Raw genomic sequence first — 23059 nt, 5'->3', positions numbered from 1 at the left:
CTATGATTGGAAATTAACACAGACGCGGGAGTGCCATCTAGTCCACTGTGCATCTGCTAATTTTGTGAACTGTTGAAGTAATACATTGTCCTGTCATTCCCTGAGTCCTGGACCACACAATGTACCTAGTTATTGAGTCTCTTTTTTTTTTTAATCCTGAACAGTTCATCAGCGATTCTTTTACTGATCTTGAAGAGTACAAGCCAGTTATTTTGTAGACTGCTTCTCAGGTTCTGGGTTTGGGTTTGTCTGGTTTCCTCATGTTAAGATCCAGGTTTTGACATTTTGGCCAAGCTTGTGATGCGTCCCTTTCAGTGCATGATATCAGGAGTCACCCAACGTCCATTTGTCCCAATATTAGTGATGTTCATCTTGGTCATTGGTGAGAGATGTATTTGCCTGATATCTCCACTGTAAATTCATTCTTTTTCTTCTCATAATTAACAACCCTGGGGAGGTGCTTTAGAGACTGTAAATATCCCATCCCTTAAACCATCTTCAGTTCAGCATCCACAGATGATTTTCTAAACTTATTGCTCCTTATTACTTGGCATTCTATAGGAAGAGCTTTCCTTCCTCCCCCTTTCATCTTCCATTTGTTTATTTCAGCCTGGACTCCTGGATTCTCTGCACTCAACCTATTTTACCCAATGCTATTAGTGTTTATTACTCCCATTACCCAGACTGGTCCAACAGGGGCTCTTCCAAGTTGGCACCTCCACCCTTTTGACGTGTCCGCTCCATCCTTTGAAGATATTCCACTCTTGTATCTTCCCTACCCCAACCTTGGAATTAGCCAATTCTTCAAGGAGGCCTGGTTCCTTGGAGAAGAGAATGCAAGTTAGAAACCAAGATGTCCAGGGGCACCCTTTACCCTTTGTGCCTCATTGCCCGGATGCCAATAGCTTTGTCAGCTTCTTAGCACACACAGCTAGGAGACGTGTACGCATGTCTGTGACTTCAGTTCATACTGCTGTCTCAAGTCCAAAACTGCAGGGGCTGCCAGGGTGGGTGGTGGTCGAGCACGTGCTTAGCAGGCAGAAGGCCCAGGGTTCCATCCCAGAACCGCAAAAAACAAACCAAAACACCTAGAGGCCGGCCTGACCTCCCACCACCCATACTGTAACTCCCTTATCTAATAATAAGAAACCTGGTCCTAGGGATTCGCATTTCAGAGAGCAGTACTTAGAGATCGGGTCTAGTTGGCTCTCGTCCGTATGGAAGAGTGTGCTCCTGGTCTCTCAGTCTTGCTGTTTCTGTGATTCCTCACCCTCCACCTTTCCTGCTGTCTCTATCTCTGGATGGGATTAGAACCCAGAGTCCATTTTCATTACAATGTTGGTGGAATAGTTTTATCCTTACTATAGATAGGTGGTTGGGTTTAACATTTTCTATATTTTTAAACCCCCTAAATCAACTTGATTTTTCAGTGGGTGGCCCTGACCACTACTACGGGTCAGTGACTTTTATCAGAAGAAAGGCTTCCTTCTCCCGGGCCCTGCTACAGAGCGTCCTCTGTTCTCATCCCGGCTTCCCCAGCTCACTGTGTAAAAGTCACTGATCTCTCCGGTCTCCTTGTGAGATGGGGGTAATGATCCCTGTCCCTTCAGCTGTACTCTGTCATCGAGGAGAGTGAAGTCACCAGCTAACCGGTATTATTTCATACTGTCATCCATGATTTACTAAATTTTGATCAAAAGAACAGTTCTCCATCTAAACTGGAGGTATATCAATTGTGATTTCACATGTCACACTCTATACCAGAGAAATAAATGGCCCACGACTGTCACAGGCTTGCTCTTCTTACTAGGGCTGACCTCATGCATGAAACACAGGTTCTACGTGGTTTACCAAAAGTCCTCTGGTTGAGGAGTAGATCTCGGATCATGTAGATCTCCCCTTAATCCATGTAGACTTCCCTGGGAGGTTGTGTAGGAGGTAAAGTATAGAATATATTAACCAATAGCCAGGGCTCTTAAGGTTGCTTGACTCCAAGTAGCCTCCCACCTTCAGCCTCCCCATCCGACCAGTCTTAACACTGTCTTACACATGCTGCTTTCTATTCAAAAAATTTCAGAGGATCCAGAGTCAAAGTTCTCAACCTGGCATTCCAGGCCCTCCACATCCTGCTCCTATCTCCACTTCCTACCATGTGGAATAGGGTAGGATAAGAACAGGGGACCCACAACCAGAGTTTATGGGATATTTTGTTTTATTTGAGATAGGATCTCACTAAGTTGCCCAGTCTGGCCTCAAACTTGTGATCCTCCTATTTCAGCCTCCTAAGTAGCTGGATTCTAGGCATGTGCCATTGTGTCCAGAAAGGACAGAGATTTTTATTGGCTTTGTTAGCTGCCATGTCCTTAGCACAAGAACAGAGCCTAGACACTCAAATATTTGCTGAGTAACCAAATATTGGCATATTAACTCTATTTCTTTTTTAGTTATTATTTCAATCAAACTAGTTATAACACTTTCCTAGAGTGATGGACACATTCAAAGAAAGGAGTTCATTTCATAAGCCAGATATACCCACTTGGAGGTGATTACCTAGAGGAGCTGTGTCAACAAGGGTTGAGTCTTTACTGGGCTGACCCAGGGTTATGTCCCTGGTGACTGCTATGGTTATGGAGGTCTTAGAGCCACATATTTGTCAAATACAGATCACTTTTTCAGGTCTTCTTTCTTAGCATGGACTACTTTCCTGATTTGCCCAAGCTCGGCTCAAACCCTACCTCCTCTAGCAGCCCTTTCTAGTCCCCTGGGATTGTTCCTATGTCAGTCATATTTTGGTCTCTGTGACAAAGATACTTGACAGGAACAACTTAGAGGAGTAAAAGTTTATTTTGGGTTCATGGTTTCAGGGGTTCAGTCCGTGGGTGGTCAATTCTATTGGCCTGGCCTGAGATAAGACAGAACGTCAAGGCAAAAGGATGTGGTAGAGAGAAGCTGCTTACCTAGTAACGGCCAGGAAGGGGGGTGGGGGGAGAGAGAGAGAGAGAGAGAGAGAGAGAGAGAAGCCAGGGACATGACATAGTCCAAGAGCACACCCCCAGTGACCAGTGACCTGCTTCCTTCAGCCACTCCCCATCTGCCTATAGTTACAACCCAACAATCTATTCAAATTATGAATCCATCAAATGGATTAATCAACTGCATAGGTTATAGCTCTCATAATCTAATCATCTCACCCTCAACCATTCCTGGATTGCCGCATGAGCTTTCCAGGATGTGAAAGATCCAAACCATAACAGCTCCCTTCTCTGAACTCCTGGGCCCCACCTCATGGACACGCAGCTTCCTGGGCAGCGAACTTTCTGGGCAACAACCTTCCCATTACTTGTGTGTCTGTCCTTTTCCATCGGAGGGCAGCTTCATGCCTTATCTTGTGTTGTGTTGGATACTTAGTAGCCCCCCGCCAAAAAATGTTTGTTTTAGTTAAAACTTGTTAAGAGGCAACTAACTCCCTCAAGACGGCTTGAGACTGTAAATACTGGAGAAGCTCACAGGACCCAAGGAAAAGGCGACCATCACGAGTGTGAAGCAAGGCCTGGTCAACCTCTTCAGCAACTAGAATCCTCGACAATTCTGCTCTTCACTTGAACATCCTGTGTCCCACACGTCCCTGAGCCTCTCAGAGCAAACTCTTCGGAGAGAGAATTTGATTGGTGGAACTTGGTCACGTGTCCACTCTGGTCCAATCCCTTTGTCCAGGAGGACAGGTTCAAGGACAGCAAGCACTGACACTCAGTGCGCCCTCGTGCAGGTGCTGGAGGGTCATTCTCTAGGCAAAGGGCTAGATTTTTTTTTTTTTTAATATGTATTTTTCTAGTTGTTGATGGGCCTTTATTTTATTCATTTACTTACATGTGGTGCTGAGAATCGAACCCAGTGCCTCACACATGCTAGGCAAGTGCTCTGCCACTGAGTCACCACCCCAGCCCCACACGTGATATTCTTTTGTGCCCTCTTTTTCTTCGACCCCCATGTTCCTGAAAAGGGAATTGTTTGAATTGTTTTCCCCAGTGAATTTGTCTGGAGCACAGAAACCTTAAGGTTTAAGAAAAAAAAAAAAAAAAAAAAAAAAAAAAAGCCATTCTGTGTGATATTAAATGTACACAAAAAGACCAATTAATTCTTGAGGAAGGAGGAAAATTCTTCTCCCACTTGCTGTGTCTATGTGTGGGCCCTGGCAGCTGAGGAATGGAAGAAAAAATGGGAAAGCAAACAAACCTGGAGAAGCGTCACCGGTGGTTCAGGAGAGAGCTGAGTGGTGCCCACAGCGGGGTAGCGAGAGCAATGGGGAGACAGAGGCAAGCAAGAGGGGGCACAGTGAGCAGCTGAACCAGGGCTTAACCCTCGTGGCCCCTGGCACCCGCCCCTGGTGGTTGGGCCACATTTCTGGAAATACCAGTACGTTTGTTTTTGCAGAGGAGAAAACAGCCATACCTACCACCCCACACTGCCTCTTAGAAGTGCAGAATTGATGATGGTGGGAGTCGGATGGTCTTGGATTTACACCTGCACTCCAGAATCCCTGGAATTTAGCTCTCACTTCTGACCCTCCTCTCTCCCCCACCTCCAGAATCCTCGGCCTTTGGTCCTTCCTGATGCTTCACTTTTTCACCCACTGACAAAGGGCATTTAAGATTTTCCCATGGGGCCTCATTTCTGCTCTCGAATGCCGGCCAAGGCCTCACTTCCCACACCCCCAGCAGCCCTTGGAGGGCAGACCCCATGGTGCACGGCCTCCTCCTCCTCCTGAGGTCACCATGGGGCCCAGAGGGTCCCTGAATCCATGGACAGCAGGGAGAACCAAGAGCCTCCAGTCCGGGGGGGATGGGCAGCAAGTGAGAGCATCCGGTTCTGGCCCTGGAGCTCTACTAACTTGCTGAGTGACTTGGACAAATCTTTTTCCTCTGTGGGAAAGGATGAGACAACAGTCAGGTAGCTGCCACCTCCTGAGAGGGAAACACACGCGCTGGGCTTCATGTGCCCTGCGGCTCAGTGAATTCTCACAGTCCCCAGGGATGGGGACCACTGAAGTGCCTATCTTCAGACGAGGACACTGAGGCTTATGAAGTGCATTACTTGATCAAGAGGAGGAGGCTTTGTGCTAAAGCTTGGAGTTGGGTCAGGGAATCTGGTTCCTCACCTTTCCTTGGCTATGCACAGGAACCTCCCTAAAATACCTTTCATTTCCCAGGAACTGTGCTGAGCCCTTTGCATCTATTTATCGCCTTAAATCCTGACTCCTCATCACATTCTCACCTTAATCGTCACCTCTCAGAGATGTTTTCTGAGTCTTCCCCTACCCCATCCTCCATCCTGGGCTGGTTCTCTCATAACACTTTGATTTTGTGAAACCCACCCATCAGTTCCCTTGCTGCACGCTCTGCCCCTCTGTTCTTAGTTTCTACAGGATATAAATTTCTTCCGTGTGTGTGTGTGTGTGTGTGTGTGTGTGTGTGTGACTGAGGATGGAACTAGTCAAGTGGTCTACCACTGAGCTACATCCTCCCCACCCTTTTTTTATTATTTTGAGACAGGGCCTTGATAAGTTGCTGAGGCTGATCCTCCTGCCTCAGCCTCCTGAGTAGCTGGGATTACAGGTATGCACCACCACACTCCATGAACAAATTTCTTGAAGGCTGGAACCTTACTGGCCAACTCTATTGCTATGTTCCCAACACCTCTGGGGACATCTGGAACATAGTAGGCACAATGAATATTTGTTAGATAAATGAACGATTCCTGGCAACAGCCCTGTGGAGCACATGCCATTACTAACTGCATCTTTCAGATCAGGAAACCACGGCGCAGACATGGAACCATTTGCAGTCAGTGGGTGACAGAGGGAAGGGTCAAAGCAAGCAGGGCGACGTCCGCCAGACCTCCCACCTCGAGTGTGGACACTCCGTCTACATCTTGAAGATGGTGGTAGGGACCCTGAGCCTGGAAGGAAGGCCCTCTTCTTGTTTGCACTCTTTCTCTGCAGGAGTGCAGAGGCTTGGACCCCTGTTGAGCCCAGACTGACAGGATTAGAGGAAACAGCTGGCCCGAGCCGTGCCCTGCGGGAGGGAGCTCACATTCCCGGGACTCAGGGAGGGAGCTGCTCCCTGCAGCCCAGTCACATTCCAGGTCGGTCATTTTCCTGAGCCCAGATGTTTGCTAATGAGCTGGGGAGAGGGGCTTTCAGCCCTCAGCCCCAGCTCTGGGCCCCACATTACCTCGGCCCCAAGAGGCTGGCCCAGGGCCAGCAGGCTCTGGCTGTGGGCCCGTGCCCTGTGCCAGCCAGGCCTGTCGGGGCAGCTGGAGCAGCGCTGCCAACCAGGTGCATCTCCTGGAGCTTGGAGATTCTGACTTGACAGGTTCTGCCTTCCCGCTGGGCCCCATTACCCTGGACCCACTGCGTCTGCACCGCAGCCTGATGGGAGGGACAGGAGGCAGACAAGAGGGCGTGGTGGGCACAGGAGCCCGGGCGGTGGGTTCAAGTCCGGACTTTGTCAGTCACTAGCCATGTGGTCTTGAGCATGTAACTACATTTTTGGTGACTTGATTTTTCTGACCTGTACAATAGGAACAGCAATGCGATCGTGGTAAGGATTCGGTGAGCTACAGCAGTGCTTACCTCACCTCGCCTGGCTTAAAAGGGAAGCTGTCTATAGATGTTATTAACAAGTCCCCTTCTGGGCCCCCTGCCCACATTATAGTCCTCCTCCAGTGCTTGCTGGATACACGTGTGACTCAACTCCAAACTCCACATCTTGAGTAGGTGGTTGTCGTTATTCTAGGTCCTCCCTGTTTGTGAGAGGGGTGGGCTGCACCGTGGAGGATGCTGACTGGATTCCATCCTCCTGCCCCTGGACCTGTGTGTGATCCAGTTAGCCTCCTGCAGTGTGGGACCTCCACAGTGAGAATGTTCCTGAATACTATCTACATCCAACCCAGTGGGGCTGGTTTCTGTAGCGCATGGTTATCCGAGAGACCTTGGCTAGTATCCTGTATGACTTTATTTATTGACTTATTTTGCAGTGCTAGGGCTTAAACCCAGAACCTTGCACATGCTAGGCAAGTGCTCTACCATTGATCTACATCCCCAGCCTTCTTGACTTTTTATTTTGAAAGAGGGTATTGCTAAGTTGCCCAGACTGACCTTGAACTTGGGATCCTCCAACCTCAAGCCTCCCACTGTGTGACTTTAGATGAGCTACTTAACCTCTCTCTAGGCCTTCCTTTATTTCATTTATTAAGTGGGGATAACAATATTATGCAATAGATTGTGAAAGTGGAAAGTGCTTAGAAAGGGGCCGAGCACGTGATGAGGTGCTCAATACCTGCAGCTATTATAATTGATACTATATCCTATAGAGAGACCAGTCTACGGGGGAATAATTACTTCATTCAACCAAATATACTGTACATCTCTTCTGGCCCCTTACACACAGTGGACCCTGAAGCACATGAGCCCTGCCCTCCAGTCTAAGGAGCCCAAAGTCTAACGGAGGAAGAGATGTGCACTATATCCTACAGGGAGATTAGCATGGACAGGTGGGCCCATGCTCCAGGATCACACCTGCCGCTACCTGAGGGTCTTGGCTTTCCAATATGGTGCTTTAAGAATGAGTTTACCAGGAGATGAAGGGAGGGGAAGAGAACATCAGGCAGGTACAGCCCAGGCAACAGCAAGGCGACATGCTGTTTGGAGAGTGCAGATAGGCTGGAGTAGGCTAGGGGTTACCGCCAGGCCCTGGAAGCCACCTAGGATGCCCTGCCAGGCTGTAACATTGGATGAGTAGGTGGGGAGTCCATCTGGGAGCTTCCAGCCTAGCTGTGTTAAAAATGTGGACGTAGGTAACTATGATATAATGCAAAATCCCCAAGTCCAGCAACTGTGTCCCACTGTGAGCTACCACCTTCAAGGAGCAAAGCTATCTTCTCCCTTGACTGGAAGAAAAGGGTCCTACTACAATCCAGCTCAGCACCCACCGATTAGATAGGTATCCTGTCCCAGGTGAGGCTGGACCCTGGACCAGGAATCCCGCTCTTTCTCAGGAGCCAGAGAAATGAGTCGTTTTCTGACTTTCTAGTTCGGAGTAGTGCTTTCTGGGGCTCTCAGACCCTTCTCGGGATGCTTAAGCCAAGTGTCTGGAGCAGATCAGAGGTCGAATGACACCAGGTAGAAACTGGGTAGACCTGAACCTGGCCGCAAGGAGCGGACAGGATGGGCGCACCGAGGACTGCGGAGTGCCGGGACTTGGTGGGCCGGAGCGCCCCATTCTCAGAGAAAGAATAATGCCCGGTTCCCATAAAAAGGACATCTCCATCTTTGTCACCCCCAGGCCTGGCACGGCCTCAGAGCCCAGTCCCGGGAAAAGTCAGGCGGAGAGAAGTTGAAGCGCAGAGAAAGTCCGGAGGGCTCCTGAGAATCGGCTGGGGCTCCCGGCTCGCTGTCCTGTGTGCGCGGCGCGGGCCGGGCGTGCGGGCCGATGCACCGCGCCGTCGGGCCGCGCCGAGGTCCGGCCAGGCGCTGGCGGGCGGGCGGGCGGGGAGAGGGGCCAGGGGCCGGGCGGCCGCGGCGCCCCTCCTGCGCGCCTGGAGGGAGCGGCCGCGCTCCCGCCCGCTCCTTCTCGCGCGTCCCTCCCCTCGCTCCCCCGCCCTCGCTCCCTATTTGGAGCCGAGACACCCTGACGTCGGAGCCGCTCCGCTCGCCGCTCCCCCGCACCGCGCGCCCGCCCGGGCCGCAGACGGCGCGCAGCGCAGCCAGCCCTGCCGGCCGCCTCGCCCAGCCTCCCGGGCGCCCCGGCCTGCGACCCCGCGGCTCGCATCCAGCTCCGAGGACCCGGCGGGCGCGCCGCGCTCCCTGCCGCCGCCGCCGCCGCGCGCGGTAAGTCCCGCCCGGGCGGGCACGAGGGCGCCCGGCTACCGGAGGCTTCGGCCGTCGCCGCCGCGCCGCGCCCCCGCCGCCAGCTGTGCGTCGGGCGGCCGCGGACACTGTGCAGGGCGCCGCCGCCAAGCGCGGGAGCCCACGGGCCGGCCGGGCGACTCGGGCCGCCGGCTCCGGGGACGTGGGCGCGGCGCGGAGCGGCCGGGGGCACCGCCGAGTCCTGAACTCGTCCCCAGCCTCGCTCGGAGTCCGTTCCCCGGTAGGAGTTTCCGCGACCCGGAGAGAAAGTGGGAGGAGGATGCGCGGCCGAAGGAGAGCCGGGCGGGCCGCGCGGGCGCCGGGGCAGCACCGGGGCTCGGCCGCCGGGCTCGCGCGTCCTGCGGCTCTGCCCGGGCCTCTCCGCGCTGCCTCCAGCCTCTCCGCCCCGGGACCCTTCGGCGCCCCTCCTGCCGCACTCTCGGCCTCTCTCTCCGCATCCGTGTGGCCCTGTGGCTCCATCGCTCCATTTCCGCCCCTACGCGCTGGTTCTGCCCCGGGTCTGTTCCCCGCTCTGCCTTCGTTTTCAGTTTCCCTGGGTTTCTGGCTCTGCCTTCGTGTTCTCTCCTCCTCTCTGTCGGCGCTGCCCGCTGTGGGAGTCCGCTCAGTCCGCGCGCCTCCCTGTCCCCCACCCTCTGATTCCGAGCCTCCCACCAGGATCAGAGGCTCGGGTCCCCCCAGGTGGTTTCGTGGATTGTTTCCTAGACCTGGTAAAAGACGCAAAACCCTCTCCCTGCCTCCCGCCTTCTCCCCGGGCCTGGCCTGGGTCATCCCCTTGGAATTGGGACTGGGGCAGGGAGAGCCAGTTTTCTGGGGACGCAGTTCGCCTAAGAATTCCGGCCCTGAAAGGAGTGTGCACTACCGGATCCTGCTGCCGGCCACCTGCCCCCTGGCCCGCTCCCAGGGCGGGGCGATTCTGATCCTTTACAAGTCTCGGTAAAGGGGGCAGCTGCTGGCCTTGGTGTGGCCAGCCAGCTTGGCGGGCATCGGGGAGAAGGACACATTTCCAGACTTTCTGAGGCCCTCGCCCAGCTGGAGGCCACCAGTCTGTAACCGGGAGCACCCCAGGAAAACAACCCGCTGGCACAGGATGGGGGTGGGGAAGTAACTTGTCTACACGGAGCCCCTTGCCCTTTGTTGCTGTCTAAACCGCCAGCCTCCTGAGACTCCCCCAGATGCTGGGGCTGCTTGGGCGTGGTTTGCCTTGAGTTGGGGCCAGAGAAGAGGCCAGGCTGGAGCGTTTCCTTGGTGACCCCCACCCCTCTCCACCCACCCCTGCGTGGGGACCTCTCTCTTGGGCCTGTGTTGGAGGGGTGGAGGGGAGTAAGTGCTCTCTGTATTAGCCGGGGTATGGCCTCATGGTTTTAAAGTGAAATTTCAGACTGAGTTTAGCTCCTTCCCCCCACCCGCAACCCCAAGGGTCGGAGGCTGCTGGGGCGGGCAGGGCTGCTGGTGAGGTCTGCAGGGACTTCTGCTGAGCAGATGTGCAGGCCCTGAGCAGCTTATTAGCATGGATGTGTTGCCGAGGCTGTTTCTGGTCTGCAGGCAGGAGGGTCTTGTGGGTAGGAGGGCTGCTAGCTGGGGTTGGGGGCCCGCAGAAGTAGCCAGGGCTGGAAGGTGGAGCTGCCTGGCAAAGGCAGGCAGGCAGGCCTGGGTGGCATGGGCTCGGCCTGGGCGTCTGTCTGCTGGATAGTTGGTTCATGCTGTGCCCAGACCCAGGGATGGAAGAAAGCCAACCTGTGGTGAGACTGGGGTCGTGGAATTGGAATCACAGTGGCTGTAAACAACTCCCCAGAGCCAGATTCTCCCCTAGGGAATCTGCTAGGATAGACATCCCCTGGCCATGTTGCCCATTTCACAGGTGGCAACTGTGAGGCTTAGGGAAGTAAAAAGCAAATGGCCAGTGACTTGGTCTGTGACCACTGGACTATCCTGCCTTCAGGCACAATGAACCAATGGAAGCTTTGACCAAAACAGTCAAATCCCAGAGTGCCCAGGGGCTCCTGCCGGGCTGACCAGGGCAGAGGTCCGACTTGAGAGGGGATCTCAGGCCCGCCCCATCTTGCCAGTCCCCTGAGCCGCACTTTCAGTTACACCATTCTAGGAAGTCCCTGTATTCCTTCCAAGACCTGGAGGGTTGCCCCACCCTGCCGATCCCCAAGCCTGGGGCTGGCCACCAGCGCCACACCCTCTGGGCCAGCCGCATGCGCAGCCTGGCACTGGGCAGAGCCTGTTTTCCAAAGCCGATCTGGAGGGGCTGCTCCCTCCAGGGCCCTGTCTATCAGTGGCTCTCGGGGACAGTCTACAGAACTGCAGGTGCTGCCCTGGCAAGGGGGCAAGTTGGGTGGCATCTGGCAGCTTCTAAAACCCTTCACAGCTGTCATCTCTTTTTAGTATCACCCCAAGGGGTCCCCTAAATCCAGATGCACCCCCAGATTGAGATATTCTCAGGACCCATACAGGATCTGGAAGGAGAGGCAGAGACCAGGGCAGATAAGAGGACCCCATGATGGGTGATCTCTCCAGAGGTTTCCACGTACACTTCAATTTAATTGAGTGGCTGCCCTGAGGGGTGGGTTTAGCCATGACTCCCACTTTGCAGGTGAGGAAACTGAGGCACAGAAAGGTTCAAGAGACTGAGCTAAGATCTGAATCTGGGCTTTTCATAGTTATGAAAGAGACCCAGCCCCTGCCCTGTGTGTGTATGTGAGGGGGTGCAGGAAAAGAGGGAGACGAGGGGGAACACTGAGTTTGAATGAGCCACACACCCCCACACGCTCAGTGTGTCTATTTCCATGTCACCAGATTTCTGAGTCCACAGGTAGAAGCATCCAGGAGCCGGCTGGGACAAATGTGCAGGAGTTTCCTCCAGGAGCTGAGGTGCAGGGAGAAGCTTGCCTCTCACCAGAGGTGTGCCCGCTGTGGTGTGTGTGTGTGTGTGTGTGTGTGTGTGTGTGTGAGTGAGGGAAGGGAGGGAGACAGGTGAGTAGTCACAATCTACTATGAAAATCCTGGTGTGCTGGACCTCAAATGACCCTGAACAGTCAACTGACCAGAAGAGGGATGGGGAGTGACTGTTCATTTGTCACACCAAGTCACCTCTTTACTACACGAAGGGTTGCATGGTGGGTGGGAGCTGGAGGAGGTGTTCCTTGAGGTCTAGGCCCCTCCGGTGCATTTAGGATGCCATTGCAGGCACCGGGACCCAGACGGTGGGCTGAGGGGGCCCTGCCCTGGGGAGCTGGGGGCTGTGGCTCCTGACCTCGCTGGGCCTCAACCTCATTTGGGGGCTCAGGTACAGATGCCTGGGCCACAGCCCGGGCTGGGGATTCAGATTACCCAGGCGGGCCCAGGCCTCTGCATTTCTGAGGGTCACCTCTGGGAAGCGGCAGGTTTGGGAGGCGTGACTCTGGTCAGCTCGAGGTGTTCCTGCCGCCCACCTCCCTGCCTTCCTGAGTGACCTTCTGAACCAGGCCTTACCCCAACCCTGCGCCAGAAGCCCTCAGGACTGGCCTGTTGGTTCGCTGCCCTCTCCCCCAGGGTGGAAGGTTGGTCACTTTCCTGACCTGTGCCTCAGGATCCACAGTGCTGAAATGGGTCAGCCGGTGTCATCCCTTGGGGGCCTCCTGTCTGTGTGGTGGCAGCTCAGAACCGGTGGCAGGAGACCTCTGAGGAGTCCGCAGGCTTGGATTTGGGAGCGAATGTGGGTGGGAGAGTGAGTGGGCTTGGCCAGCACCTCCTGCGCCTCCTCGAAGCCAGGCAGCCCCGTGGGGACCGACAGGTCCGCCCCTTCACCGAGGCCTCAGGGAGCCAGGGTCTGCCAGGACCACATGCTTGTCTGCGGGAAGCCAGGAGTGTGATTTGATCTCAGGTCCGTGGGGACCCCCAGGTCCCAGCCTGGGCAGTGGCTGGACACCAAAGTGCCATCAGGAGCAAGAAGGCGGCCACAGGGCCGGGGCCTCCCCCCTGGCGCCCATTCCCTCCGTTCCCCGGACGCTGCTCCTCCGTCCCTGTTTCTCGCTTCTCTCTTTGGTGACCTGCACCTGCAAGGTCAGGGCGAAGGCCCAGCTCTCCTGTTTACTGAATGTGTGAGCTGCTGCCGGTCTCGGCTTCTCTGTGCCTCCATCTCTGCAGCGGGGAGAGGACATCTGTCCCGTGGGTACCGCGAGGAGCGAGCGAGCCCTTGGCTCAGGTGGAAGCGCCGCAGCAGGGCCTCCTTGCATGGGCCGCGCCCTCCACCCGGAGCCCCCTCCTCACCTGTCACGTCAGCTAGGTGCAGAGCTGTTCTCCAGCCACAACTGAGGACCTCTGTTCCCCTCTCACTGCCTTCTCTGGCTGCTCCTGCTCAAAACAACTGTTTGCCCTTGACCCTGAGCTGCTGTTTCCCCTTGGGCTCTGAGCTCCTGAGTGGGTGGAGGCTGGGCCCCCACACCCACTCCTGTTGTCCACCCTGCCCCTCCCTCTGTCCTGGAAGGCACTTGGTAAGGGAGAGGAGAGCTGCAGAGAGGAACCGCAGGGAACAGCATGACCCAGGGAAGGACATGGCGCGGGTGACCTCCCGGGGCCTCGGGGCGCTGCACAGCTGGGGACGGTGGCCTGGAAGAACGCAGACTCCCCTTCCCGCCCTGGCACTCGGGAGTCCCATGACTTGCTGTGTGATCTGCAGGGCGGGGAGGAAGAGCTGAGAATCTGGGTGAGGCTGGAGGAAGGAAGGCCCGACTGCTGCTTAAAAAAAGTTAGCTTGAAAAAACAAAAATGTATAAACCCACAAACAGTGCAGCCTGCTAGCAGAGAGCCCCCCACTGATGGGGGACGCGTGGGCTCTTCCTGGCAGGGCAGGGCAAGGCACGGGGCAGGAGGCGGGCTGGGGAGGTGGGTGTGTCCTGACGTGTGTGGGAGAGGCTCCCCCGCCTAGCCTCCTGCCCCCCAGCCTGGCCAGGGCTCTGATGCTGCTGGCCTTTCCCATGAGCCCCCTCCCCCCGGGAAGAGAGCTGCCAGCCATGGGTGCCGGCTGGGTGCTGGGTGCTTTCCGTTCTTTTCCAAGGAGGATGCTCTGTTCCCCATTCAGGGTGGGAAAAGGGGGTTCCCAGAGATGAACTTTATTTCTGGAAGCCACATAGCTCCTAGGCGGGAGGTCTGGGATTCCAGCCTTGTGTCTGGTGGGAGTGGGGGCTTCTCGGGGAGCTCAGGGCTGCTGGCCTGGGGAAGCTGAGGGTTGCCCCAGTACCCTGCTCAGAGGTCCTGGTGGGGTTACAGCAGTGAGGAAGAAGGAGGCCAGGTGGCCTTCTGCCTCAGTGTGCCCCATTTCTCCTCGATTTCTGCCCCGCCTGTCCCTAACCAACAGTGACTGTTCCCAGAACTCGCCCTTCTGTCTCCTGGCAGCCCGTTATTACTTCAGCAGCAGGCTCGACTGCACTCAGCTCCAGCCTGGACCTGACCCGATTCTTGCACATCCTGGTAGACCACACTCGTTACAGCCCTCCTCTCAATCCCAGACCCCACAGAGACCTTGGTCTTCCCTGCCCTGGTCGCCTCTGGCCTCTTGAGAAGACCATGTTCAGATTTTGGCTCAGGCTGATTCCCTAGAGAGGGCAGAGGACCTACCGGAGGCCAGGAAGCCCCGGATGCTAGGCTTGTTCACAGCGGCCAGGTGCCAGTTAGGAGCAGGTCCCTTCTGCCTTGGTTGTGCGGAGAGTCTGGGCTTCGCCGTGGATCTTCTGAGCAAGACCGGATGTGCGTGGATGAGCACCTGCATCGCGGCGGGAGCTCCTTTGGGTGGGGGCAGACTGTCCCCGAGTCCCTCCAGCTGCTCCTCTCTGCTGGGCTGGGGTCAGAGGCCGTCTCCAGTGAGCCGAGGCCTTTGGAGTGGCAGGAGCAGAGGGGGACTGCTGGATGGACAGCAGAGCGCCACGGAGTGTCATGCCTGCAGGCTGCCTCTGCCCTGCCTGCAAGACCCCGTGCAGCCCACCCAGCAGATTTCCACTGCGGAAGCAGGCCAGCCCCCTCGTCACCAGGTACCCGCCTCTGCCAGCCCCACTTCCTTTCTGTGGAAGATGGGTCCAGGTTAGGGCTGTTCTGAATGGGGTGCCTGGTCCCAAGCCGTCCCCACCCCTGGTGCTGGGCTTCTGTGGGACCTTTCCTTGTCCCCTCCTTCAGCCTCACCCAGGACCCTTTAGGACCATCCCAAGACCTGGAGCCCAGAATGTTTGAGTTGGAAGGTTGCCCCGCCTGGCTGCCCACAGAACCACTCCCCGGAAGCTTGTTGGAGGTGCTGAGTCCCAGCCACCCGAGAGCTTCACCCCACAGGTCTCCGGGAATCCTGATGAGTTGTTGGGTTTGGTAGCCGCTGGCTTAGAGCAACTCCATTTCCCCGGTGCCCTGTCTAGAGGGTTGGGGACCCCACTCAGGCACTGCCCTTACTTCCTAATCTCTCTGAATCTTCCCTGACCACTATTTTGAGGGCGGAGTGGGAGAAACCCACAGAAGGTGAAGTTGGGCAACTTAATCCTTTAGACACAGACTGTCCTGCAGCGCCATCTCCTGGCAGACTCTGGTACTGTCTTGGTGTCTGCTCCTATTTCAGGCTGGGCTTTGTCTCCTGCTCCACTCAGGGGTTAGGATGGAGCTGCTGGTAATGCTGGGTGTAGGGCCTGTGGGCTCAAGGCTCAGGAGGGGCATCCAAGTGAGTGGGGCGGCACAAGAATTCACTGTGACATGAAGGTTGAGTTCAGCTTCCCCAGCATCAGAAAGAATCCTGATGGATGGCCGAGGTAGTGACTGTCTAGGAGACGTTGAGGGCTGTGGGATAATTTTTCATGCGTGAGGTGCTGGGGATTGAATCCAGGGTCTTGCACCTGCTAGACACCTGCTCTACCAATGAGCTGCACTCCCAGCACAACAAATTTTTCTGCTACAGGACCCACAGCATCAAAGTAAGCGGGAGCTCCTTATTTGCTGGACATGTACTTGAACACTTGGTGTCTTGTTTAGTAATTGCACTGATTCTTTTTCTTTGCCTTATTTCTTATATTATTATTATTGTTATTATTATTATTATATTATTATTATTATTTTGGTACCAGGGATTGAACCCAGGGCACTTATCCACTGAGCCACATCGCCAGTCATTTTTGTATTTTATTTAGAGACAGAGTCTTGCTGAGTTGATTAGGGCCTGGCTGAGATGCTGAGGCTGGCTTTGCAGTCCTCCTGAGCCACTAGGATTCTAGGTGGGCACCACCTCATCTGGGGCAGTTGCACTGGTTCTTTGCCATTCAGCATGTCCACGTTTTAGAGGAAGAAACAGAGACACAGAGATAAACAGTAACTTGCTCAAGGCTCCATAGCAAGCTATGAAAAGAACAAACACATTCGGAGCGTGCATTACCTGCGAGACTCATTTCATAGCTCGTTTACTCTCCCTGACACCCACCGGAGGCCGTACCACTTCTGGACCCCCCTTTGAGATTCAGAGAGGAGAAATAACTTGTCCAAGGTTGGACTTGGTTAGTGAGTGGAAGAACCCAGGGGTCAAGTTCTGGGCCCACGTGGGCTTGTTACCACCACCGTACCCCAATGCCTGGCCTCCCGAGTGCTGCTGGGCCTTTACCTGCCACCTGTGCTCCGTTCCAGGACTCTGGAGGCCGTGGGCACGATGCTGCAGGTCCTGGTGGGGGCTGTCTTCCCTGCCATGCTATTGGCTGCCCCCCCGCCCATCAACAAGCTGGCCCTGTTCCCAGACAAGAGCGCCTGGTGCGAAGCCAAGAACATCACCCAGATCGTGGGCCACAGCGGCTGTGAGGCTAAGTCCATCCAGAACAGGTGGGCCCCAGGGCATGGGTGGGAGGTGAGGACCAGGGCTCCCTGCTTCTCCCCCATGGTGACATGGCACGGGTGACCTCTCCTCCCACAGGGCGTGCCTAGGACAGTGCTTCAGCTACAGCGTCCCCAACACCTTCCCGCAGTCCACAGAGTCCCTGGTGCACTGCGACTCCTGCATGCCAGCCCAGTCCATGTGGGAGATTGTGAGTATGGCCCCGGGCCCCTGCTCAGGCCCCTGCTCAGTTCCCTCATTCCAGCTGGTGGCCAGTTACCTAGGAGGCCCCACCCTGTGCAGGGTGCAGGGCTTGTGCCGGGGACGTACACTAGCCCCTGCCACACAACCGGCCTGCAAGCCTGACACCAGCCTGCACACAGGATCTTGCTGAAGCTTCATTCTGATGTGCTGAAAGGTTTCCGGTGGTTTCCCATCCTTTTAGACTGAGACCAAAATCTGCAATGCCCTGCGAGGCTCCACACAGTGTGGCTCATCAGTATGTCCAGCTTCATCGTGTCCCCGCCCTCCTTAAGAGCTGGACATTTGACATCAGCCCACTTCCTTTAGTCCCTTCCTATCTGCTCTCTCCCTTCCACCACAGGGCCTTTGCACATGTTGTCTGAAAAACAACCTCCTCCTCCTCCGCCGCCTCCTGCCCTTCCTCCTTCCTCCCCGCCTCTAGTTGACTTCTATTCATTCTTCTGCTCTTGGCTCAGCATCGTTTCCCTGGAGCCTCTTTCCAGACACCCTGACTGACTGGGGCAAATCCCTGTTCCATTGGCTCCTGAGACCTGTGTGCCTCTGCTTTGAGCACCTGTCACATCTGCGGTCTCCATCCGCGTCTGGCTGATTGTGACAAGTCTGTTTCCCCAGTTAGACTCTGAGTCCCTTGAGGGACTGTGCCTGTCCTTGTGTCCTGAAAGCTGGCATGGAGTAGGTGCTGTGTGGAAGGAAGGAGGGAAGGAGGAAGGAAGAGAGGGAGGAGGGACGGAGGGAGGGAGGGAGGGACATAGGAAGGGAGGGACCACAGGGACGGGCAGGATGCTCATGGGGTTCCTACAAGGTGAGCCTCAATTGGGCTGGGGGCCTGGGGTGGGGGTCCTTTGAGGAAGGGAGGTCTGAGTGGGGACCCAGAGGTTTCCCAGAAGTTAACTGGGAGAGCTTGGGGTGGGTGGGGGGATGGGTGGGCGGGAGCCATCCAGGCAGGGCACAGCATGTGCAGAGCCTCCTGGGCAGGCCAGGTAGCAGAGTAGACAGGAGCCGGGGTCAGCTGGCAGCAGCCCGAAGGCCGTGGGTGGTCGGAGGGCTAGGGTTTTCCCCAAGAGCAGTGGGAAGCCACACTGGGTTTTCTCCCCAGGGAAATGGGGAGAAACGCTGGGGAACGGGCGGGAGCCAATCAGGTGACTCCTGTGGGGTTTGGTCCCTTGCCTGCTGGTGGGCTTGCTGGTCTGATGGGTGCCACAGGGCAGCTCTGGGGCTCATGGCCCCAGCAGGGAATGGTACTCTCGGGCCTCTCCACTTGCTCCAGGCTGCAGGGATATCCCTTCACCTCCTGCTCCCTGCAGGTAACCCTGGAGTGCCCTGGCCATGAGGTGGTGCCCAGGGTGGACAAGCTGGTGGAGAAGATCCTGCACTGCAGCTGCCAGGCCTGCGGCAAGGAGCCCAGCCATGAGGGCCTGAGTGTCTACGTGCAGGGCGAGGACGCGCCCGGCGCCCAGCCTGGCGCCCACCCCCACCCTCACCCTCACCCCCACACCGGTGGGCAGACCCCCGAGCCCGAGGAGCCTCCTGGCGCCCCCCATGCTGAGGAAGAGGGGGCTGAGGACTGAGGCCTCCATCTCCTCCCCCCTGGGCCCCCTGTGGAATGCTGGTCTCAGCCTCCAGGGAGGAGAGAGGGGAGCAGCGGAAGCCCCCACCTTTGGCACTGGATGGACTTGGATTCAGACTTGGACTTGGAATGCTGCCCGTTGCCATGGAGATCTGAAGGGGAGGGGCTGGAGCCACACTGCACAATTTAATATATTCGAGTGTCAGGGCAGAAGCCGAGGTCTGCAGGGCTCTTTCTGGAAAGCGTGCGTGGGGCTCTTCCTTTCTGCCTTCTAGAGATGTGACCTGGGGAGAGGTCGGAAGTTGGCTGAGCTGCTGACGAGCGGGTGAGGCTCTGAGAAGGCAGGCCAGGCCAAGGTCCTCAAAGCCCCTGGCGGGGCGGGACCCCCGGGGGTGAGCAGACGGTGCAGCCAGAGCCTGGGACTGAGGGTGGGCAGGAGGGGCTGGGCCAGGAGCATCCCTGGCAGGAGTGGACGCCGCCCCGCAGGTTTCCCCAGAGGCCTCCCACACCCGCATCCCCAGAGAGGCGTCGCCTCCAGGGCGTGAAGTGGCCCCTCAGTAGGGTGGCTTGGGAGTCAGGCCAGGGCAGGACCCTGCTGGCTCAGGGCCCGGAGCCAGGAGCCAGGTTCTCTGGGCCTTGCCTTGGCGTCCTCGGCTGCCTGAGTGTGGGGAGAAGGGGTCAAAGGAAGAATCTTCCTGGGCCAGGGGGAGGGCAAGCCCCAGGCCACCACGGAAGAAGACCGTTCCCCCCCCCCCCACAGAGATCTTAGTGCCTGCCACTGTCCCCAAGTTCTAGGCCCTCCACAAAGCTGATTGGAACCAACCCTGCCTCTGGGGGAAGGTCCTTATAAATATTCTTTGGCCAGTGGAGTGGGGGTTGTCCCTCCCCCAGAGGCTCAGAGGAGGACCTGAGTGGACACTGACTGAGCTTCTAGGAACTCCAGGACAAGGAGGCCCTGTGGGCAGCTGTGGTGGCTTCGCCCTCCAGCTCCCTGCCCTGCCCCTCTTTCTCCCAGCTGCACTTTAACCCTGGAGGGGTGAGGGACCGAGGGGCACAGGCAGGTGGCTGGTGAAGAAGACCCCCCAGTGCCCTGAACTGCCTGTGCTGCTCTTGTGTGTCCGGGGCGCTGCCAGCCCACCATCCCTGCCTGGGGTGCCCGCGCCCACGGCTGACCCTGTCCTGACGAGAGCTTCTAGAGCTTGTAACCAGTAGCGGTCTCCCTATGGACCCTGACGTATGACGTATGAATAAATGCCTTCCATGCCTGTGTTCTCTGCCCTGTGCTTTCTCCGGGGTCCCAGGAGAGGGGAGCCCTGGGCCCGGCTGTGCCGTGCAGAGTGGGCCTGCCAGGTACCACCTACAGCTCCTCCCTGCATCCTGCCACCTGTTCACTCACCTGCCACACGCCTCCAGGGACAGCACCCCAGCCCTGCCTCCTAGGTCCCACCTCGTCCCTTGGGAGTCCATCTCTCCTTGCATGTGCCTTGGGTGGGACCCCAGAACTGGAGTGTTACCCCAGGGCCTTGGGCTTGCCTCCTGCCATCCCTTCACAGTGACCTGGCTCTGGGAGAAGAGGAAATTCCAAACTCAAAACCACTGGTTATAAGTTAATAAAAATTCGGGTCCCGAGCTAAGTACCTGACATGAATCAACCCACCGGATACCCAGAGATACTGCCCTTTTTGTGGGTGAGGCATCTGAGGTGCAGAGGACTAAGTCATTTCCCAGGATCTGGCAAATGCGGGCAGTCTGGCCCAGCATGCAGGCCAGGCTTGGGACACTCAAGTCCACCGGGGGGACGTCCACATTTGTTTTGCAGAATGGGAAACTGAGGCTCTGGAAACAGGAAGACTCGCATGGGTTCACAGGCCTCCCTGACATGCCTGCGGAGCACGGATGTCAAAATACTGGCAGTAAATGCACCACCAGAGGTCCTTGGTGTTGACCTCTGAGCCCCTGTGGGCTTGGATCTGAGCACTCTTGGCGACAGAAGTAGTCTTGGTCCTCCGTCCTGTGTTTGGAACAAGGAAGGGTCTAAGCCGACAGATACGTAAATGAATTAGAAGCTGGGTGGAGAGAAAGCAGAAAGGCGGCTGGCACAGCTGGTGACGGGCCCGGAGGACAGCAGCGAGCCCCGCAGGTCGGGCCCCGAGGCTCCACGCCGAGCTGGGTTTCAGCCAGATTTAAGATGGGTGGGAGGAGGCGCGAGGGCCGTGGCCAGGGCCGCGACGCCGGGGCCGGAGTTCGGTGGGGAGGCGTGGCTCCACGGGAAGGGCGTTGCTGATTGGCTATGGGAACCAGCGAGGGGGAGGAGCCGGGTTTGAGAAGCGGAGGCTAGTTGAGCGTTTGCGCTGTGTGTGCGCATGTGTGCGTGTGTGAGAGAGAGGAGAGCGAGAGGGAGAGAGAGACACAGAGAGAGAGAGAGAGATGTAGGTTAGTGACTTCTGATTTTCTCTCCACCTAGCTCAAACGGAACCACCCAAAGAGCCCAGGAATAAAATTGCAGCCCCCGCCCCTCCCCACAAGGGTGGAGGGATTTAAAATCTTTACTAGGGATTAACGATGCTATCGGGCCCTCTCTGGATGACTGGGCATTTGCGATAATTAGTCCTGGCTCCCCTGCCTCTGCCTCTGCCTATGTGGAGCCATCCTTCCTTGCCCCAAGCCCCTGGCGAAGCCGTACGGCCTGGGCTCAGATCTTGCCTACCTCCTAACTGTAATCTAAGCAGCTCACCTAAGATCTCCGAGGCTCAGTTACCCTGTGTGTAAAACGGGGACGACCGACCACACTGACTTCACTCCCAGGGTCATGGTGAGCAGGGGCCCCGTCAGGGCACACTAGAGTTTGACAATGTCTGGAATTGGTAAGACCTCAATAAATGTCAGGTGCTATTATTATTGAGAATGAAGAATTTCAGGTGGTTGAGTTGATGATTTTGTCCATTCATTTAATGGGAAGATATTTATTAAGAACCTACTATATGCCAGTGATACATCAGTGAACACAACAGAAAGAACCTGCCTGCATGGAGTTTATGCACTTGGTCCAGACTTTCTTCCAGAGCCGCTTCTAGCAGGACCTGCAACCTACCTGAACCTGTTTCTCCATCTCTGCAGTGAGGTCCTTTGCTTGACCTCTATGTCCTTCCAGGTGTGAAGGTCTGGGCAGAGGCTTCCTAAGACTCAGCTGTCCCATGGTGGCCCCAGCTGTCTCCTTCAGAGAGCAAACTCACCGTGGCTAGAAGTAATCAAGCAAAGTCTGATCATTTAAAAAAAAAATTGGTATTGGGGATTGAACCCAGGGTGCTTAACCACTGAGCCACATCACAAGGCCTTTTTAATATTTTTATTTAGAGACAGAGGCTTGCTGAGTTGCTTAGGGCCTGGCTGAGTAGCTAAGGCTGGCTTTGAACTCAAGATCCTCCTGCCTCTGCCTCCCAACTGCTAGGATTACAGGCTGCGCCACTGTGCACGATGTCACTAAGCATTCTTGAAAGTTTCTCTCTGCAGTGTTGAGGAAGTCCGAGACTTGGTTATTCTGAAAAGGAAAGGACAAATGCTAGAACTTACGCTTGGAGCTACTGAAAAGGTCTCAAGTTGAAGATGATAACAATGTGGCCACAAGGTGGCACCACCACCCTAGCCCAATCCTTAAAACAATAATTTTTAAAAATTAGAGCAAAGTATAGACCATACGATAAATAATATCCAGGTGTATCCAATGAACTCACGTTAAAATGATCACGTTGGGCATGGTGGTGCACACCTGTAATCCCAGCTACTCCAGAGGGTAAAGCAGGAGGATCACAAGTTGGAGGCTAGCCTCAGCAACATAGCGAGGCCCTAAGCAATTTAGTGAAACTGTCTTAAAATAAAAAATAAAAAGGATCGAGGATGGAATTCAATGGTAGAGTGCCCCTGAGCTCAATCCCCAGTATCAATCAATCAACCAGTAACAGATAAATAAAATGATCATTGTGTTTTCCTTACAAAAAATAAAAGACACTGAACATTATAGAAAAATCTGAAATGAAGGATACATTCTTTCCCATTGTATACTAATGTTTACAAAGCTAAAATTTGGCAGACCCCTCTTCTGTGCCAAAAGTTTTAAATATTCATCCAATCTGCATCTTCACAGAAGCAGAGCATTTAAGAGGCTTTGCCAACCTCACAGAGCAAGTAGCAGAATCATGACTGGGAACCTAGGTCACAGGACTCTAAAACCTGTTCTGCAGAGCACCCGATGAGGTAGCTGTTCCTGACATTAGTAAGCCTTTGGCTAGCAGAGGGACCACAGGGATGGACACTTTCCCACTATACAGCTGGAAATGCTGAGGCTGACAGCACCATCAAGTTGACATTTAATCTCCTCAGTGACCCTGGGAAGCAGATGCTGAATTGTCTCCAAGGAGATGGAGTGGTTGGCCCCAAGACCTGGCAGTTGCTAAGCAGTGGCTCTAGGATCCTGACTCTGGGTCCAGCTTCTCTG

General features: G+C 55.6%; 1 protein-coding gene across 4 annotated transcripts; it reads left to right on the top strand.

Moving 5' to 3' along the window:
- The first annotated feature begins 8669 nt into the window (after positions 1–8669).
- On the top strand, positions 8670–19832 carry Nbl1 (NBL1, DAN family BMP antagonist). Of its 4 annotated transcripts, none has more exons than XM_047519984.1 (5): positions 9153–9859; positions 11729–11833; positions 16556–16744; positions 16836–16947; positions 18305–19832. In XM_047519984.1, the coding sequence occupies exons 1-5, from the start codon at positions 9186–9188 to the stop codon at positions 18566–18568; spliced, it is 1344 nt and encodes a 447-aa protein (XP_047375940.1). In that variant the 5' UTR covers positions 9153–9185; the 3' UTR covers positions 18569–19832. The 4 variants fall into 4 exon arrangements, with proteins under 4 accessions (XP_047375953.1, XP_047375948.1, XP_047375940.1 ...); XM_047519988.1 differs by lacking the exons at positions 9153–9859; positions 11729–11833 and adding exons at positions 14691–14937; positions 15080–15229; XM_047519997.1 differs by lacking the exons at positions 9153–9859; positions 11729–11833 and adding an exon at positions 8670–8887.
- The last annotated feature ends 3227 nt before the right edge of the window (positions 19833–23059 follow it).

Source organism: Sciurus carolinensis, chromosome 1 (genome assembly GCF_902686445.1).
Source record: "Sciurus carolinensis chromosome 1, mSciCar1.2, whole genome shotgun sequence".
Classification (NCBI taxonomy): Eukaryota; Metazoa; Chordata; class Mammalia; order Rodentia; family Sciuridae; genus Sciurus; species Sciurus carolinensis.
The sequence above is the reverse complement of the archived record's forward strand: the minus strand, read 5'-3'. Positions and strand labels throughout refer to the sequence as shown.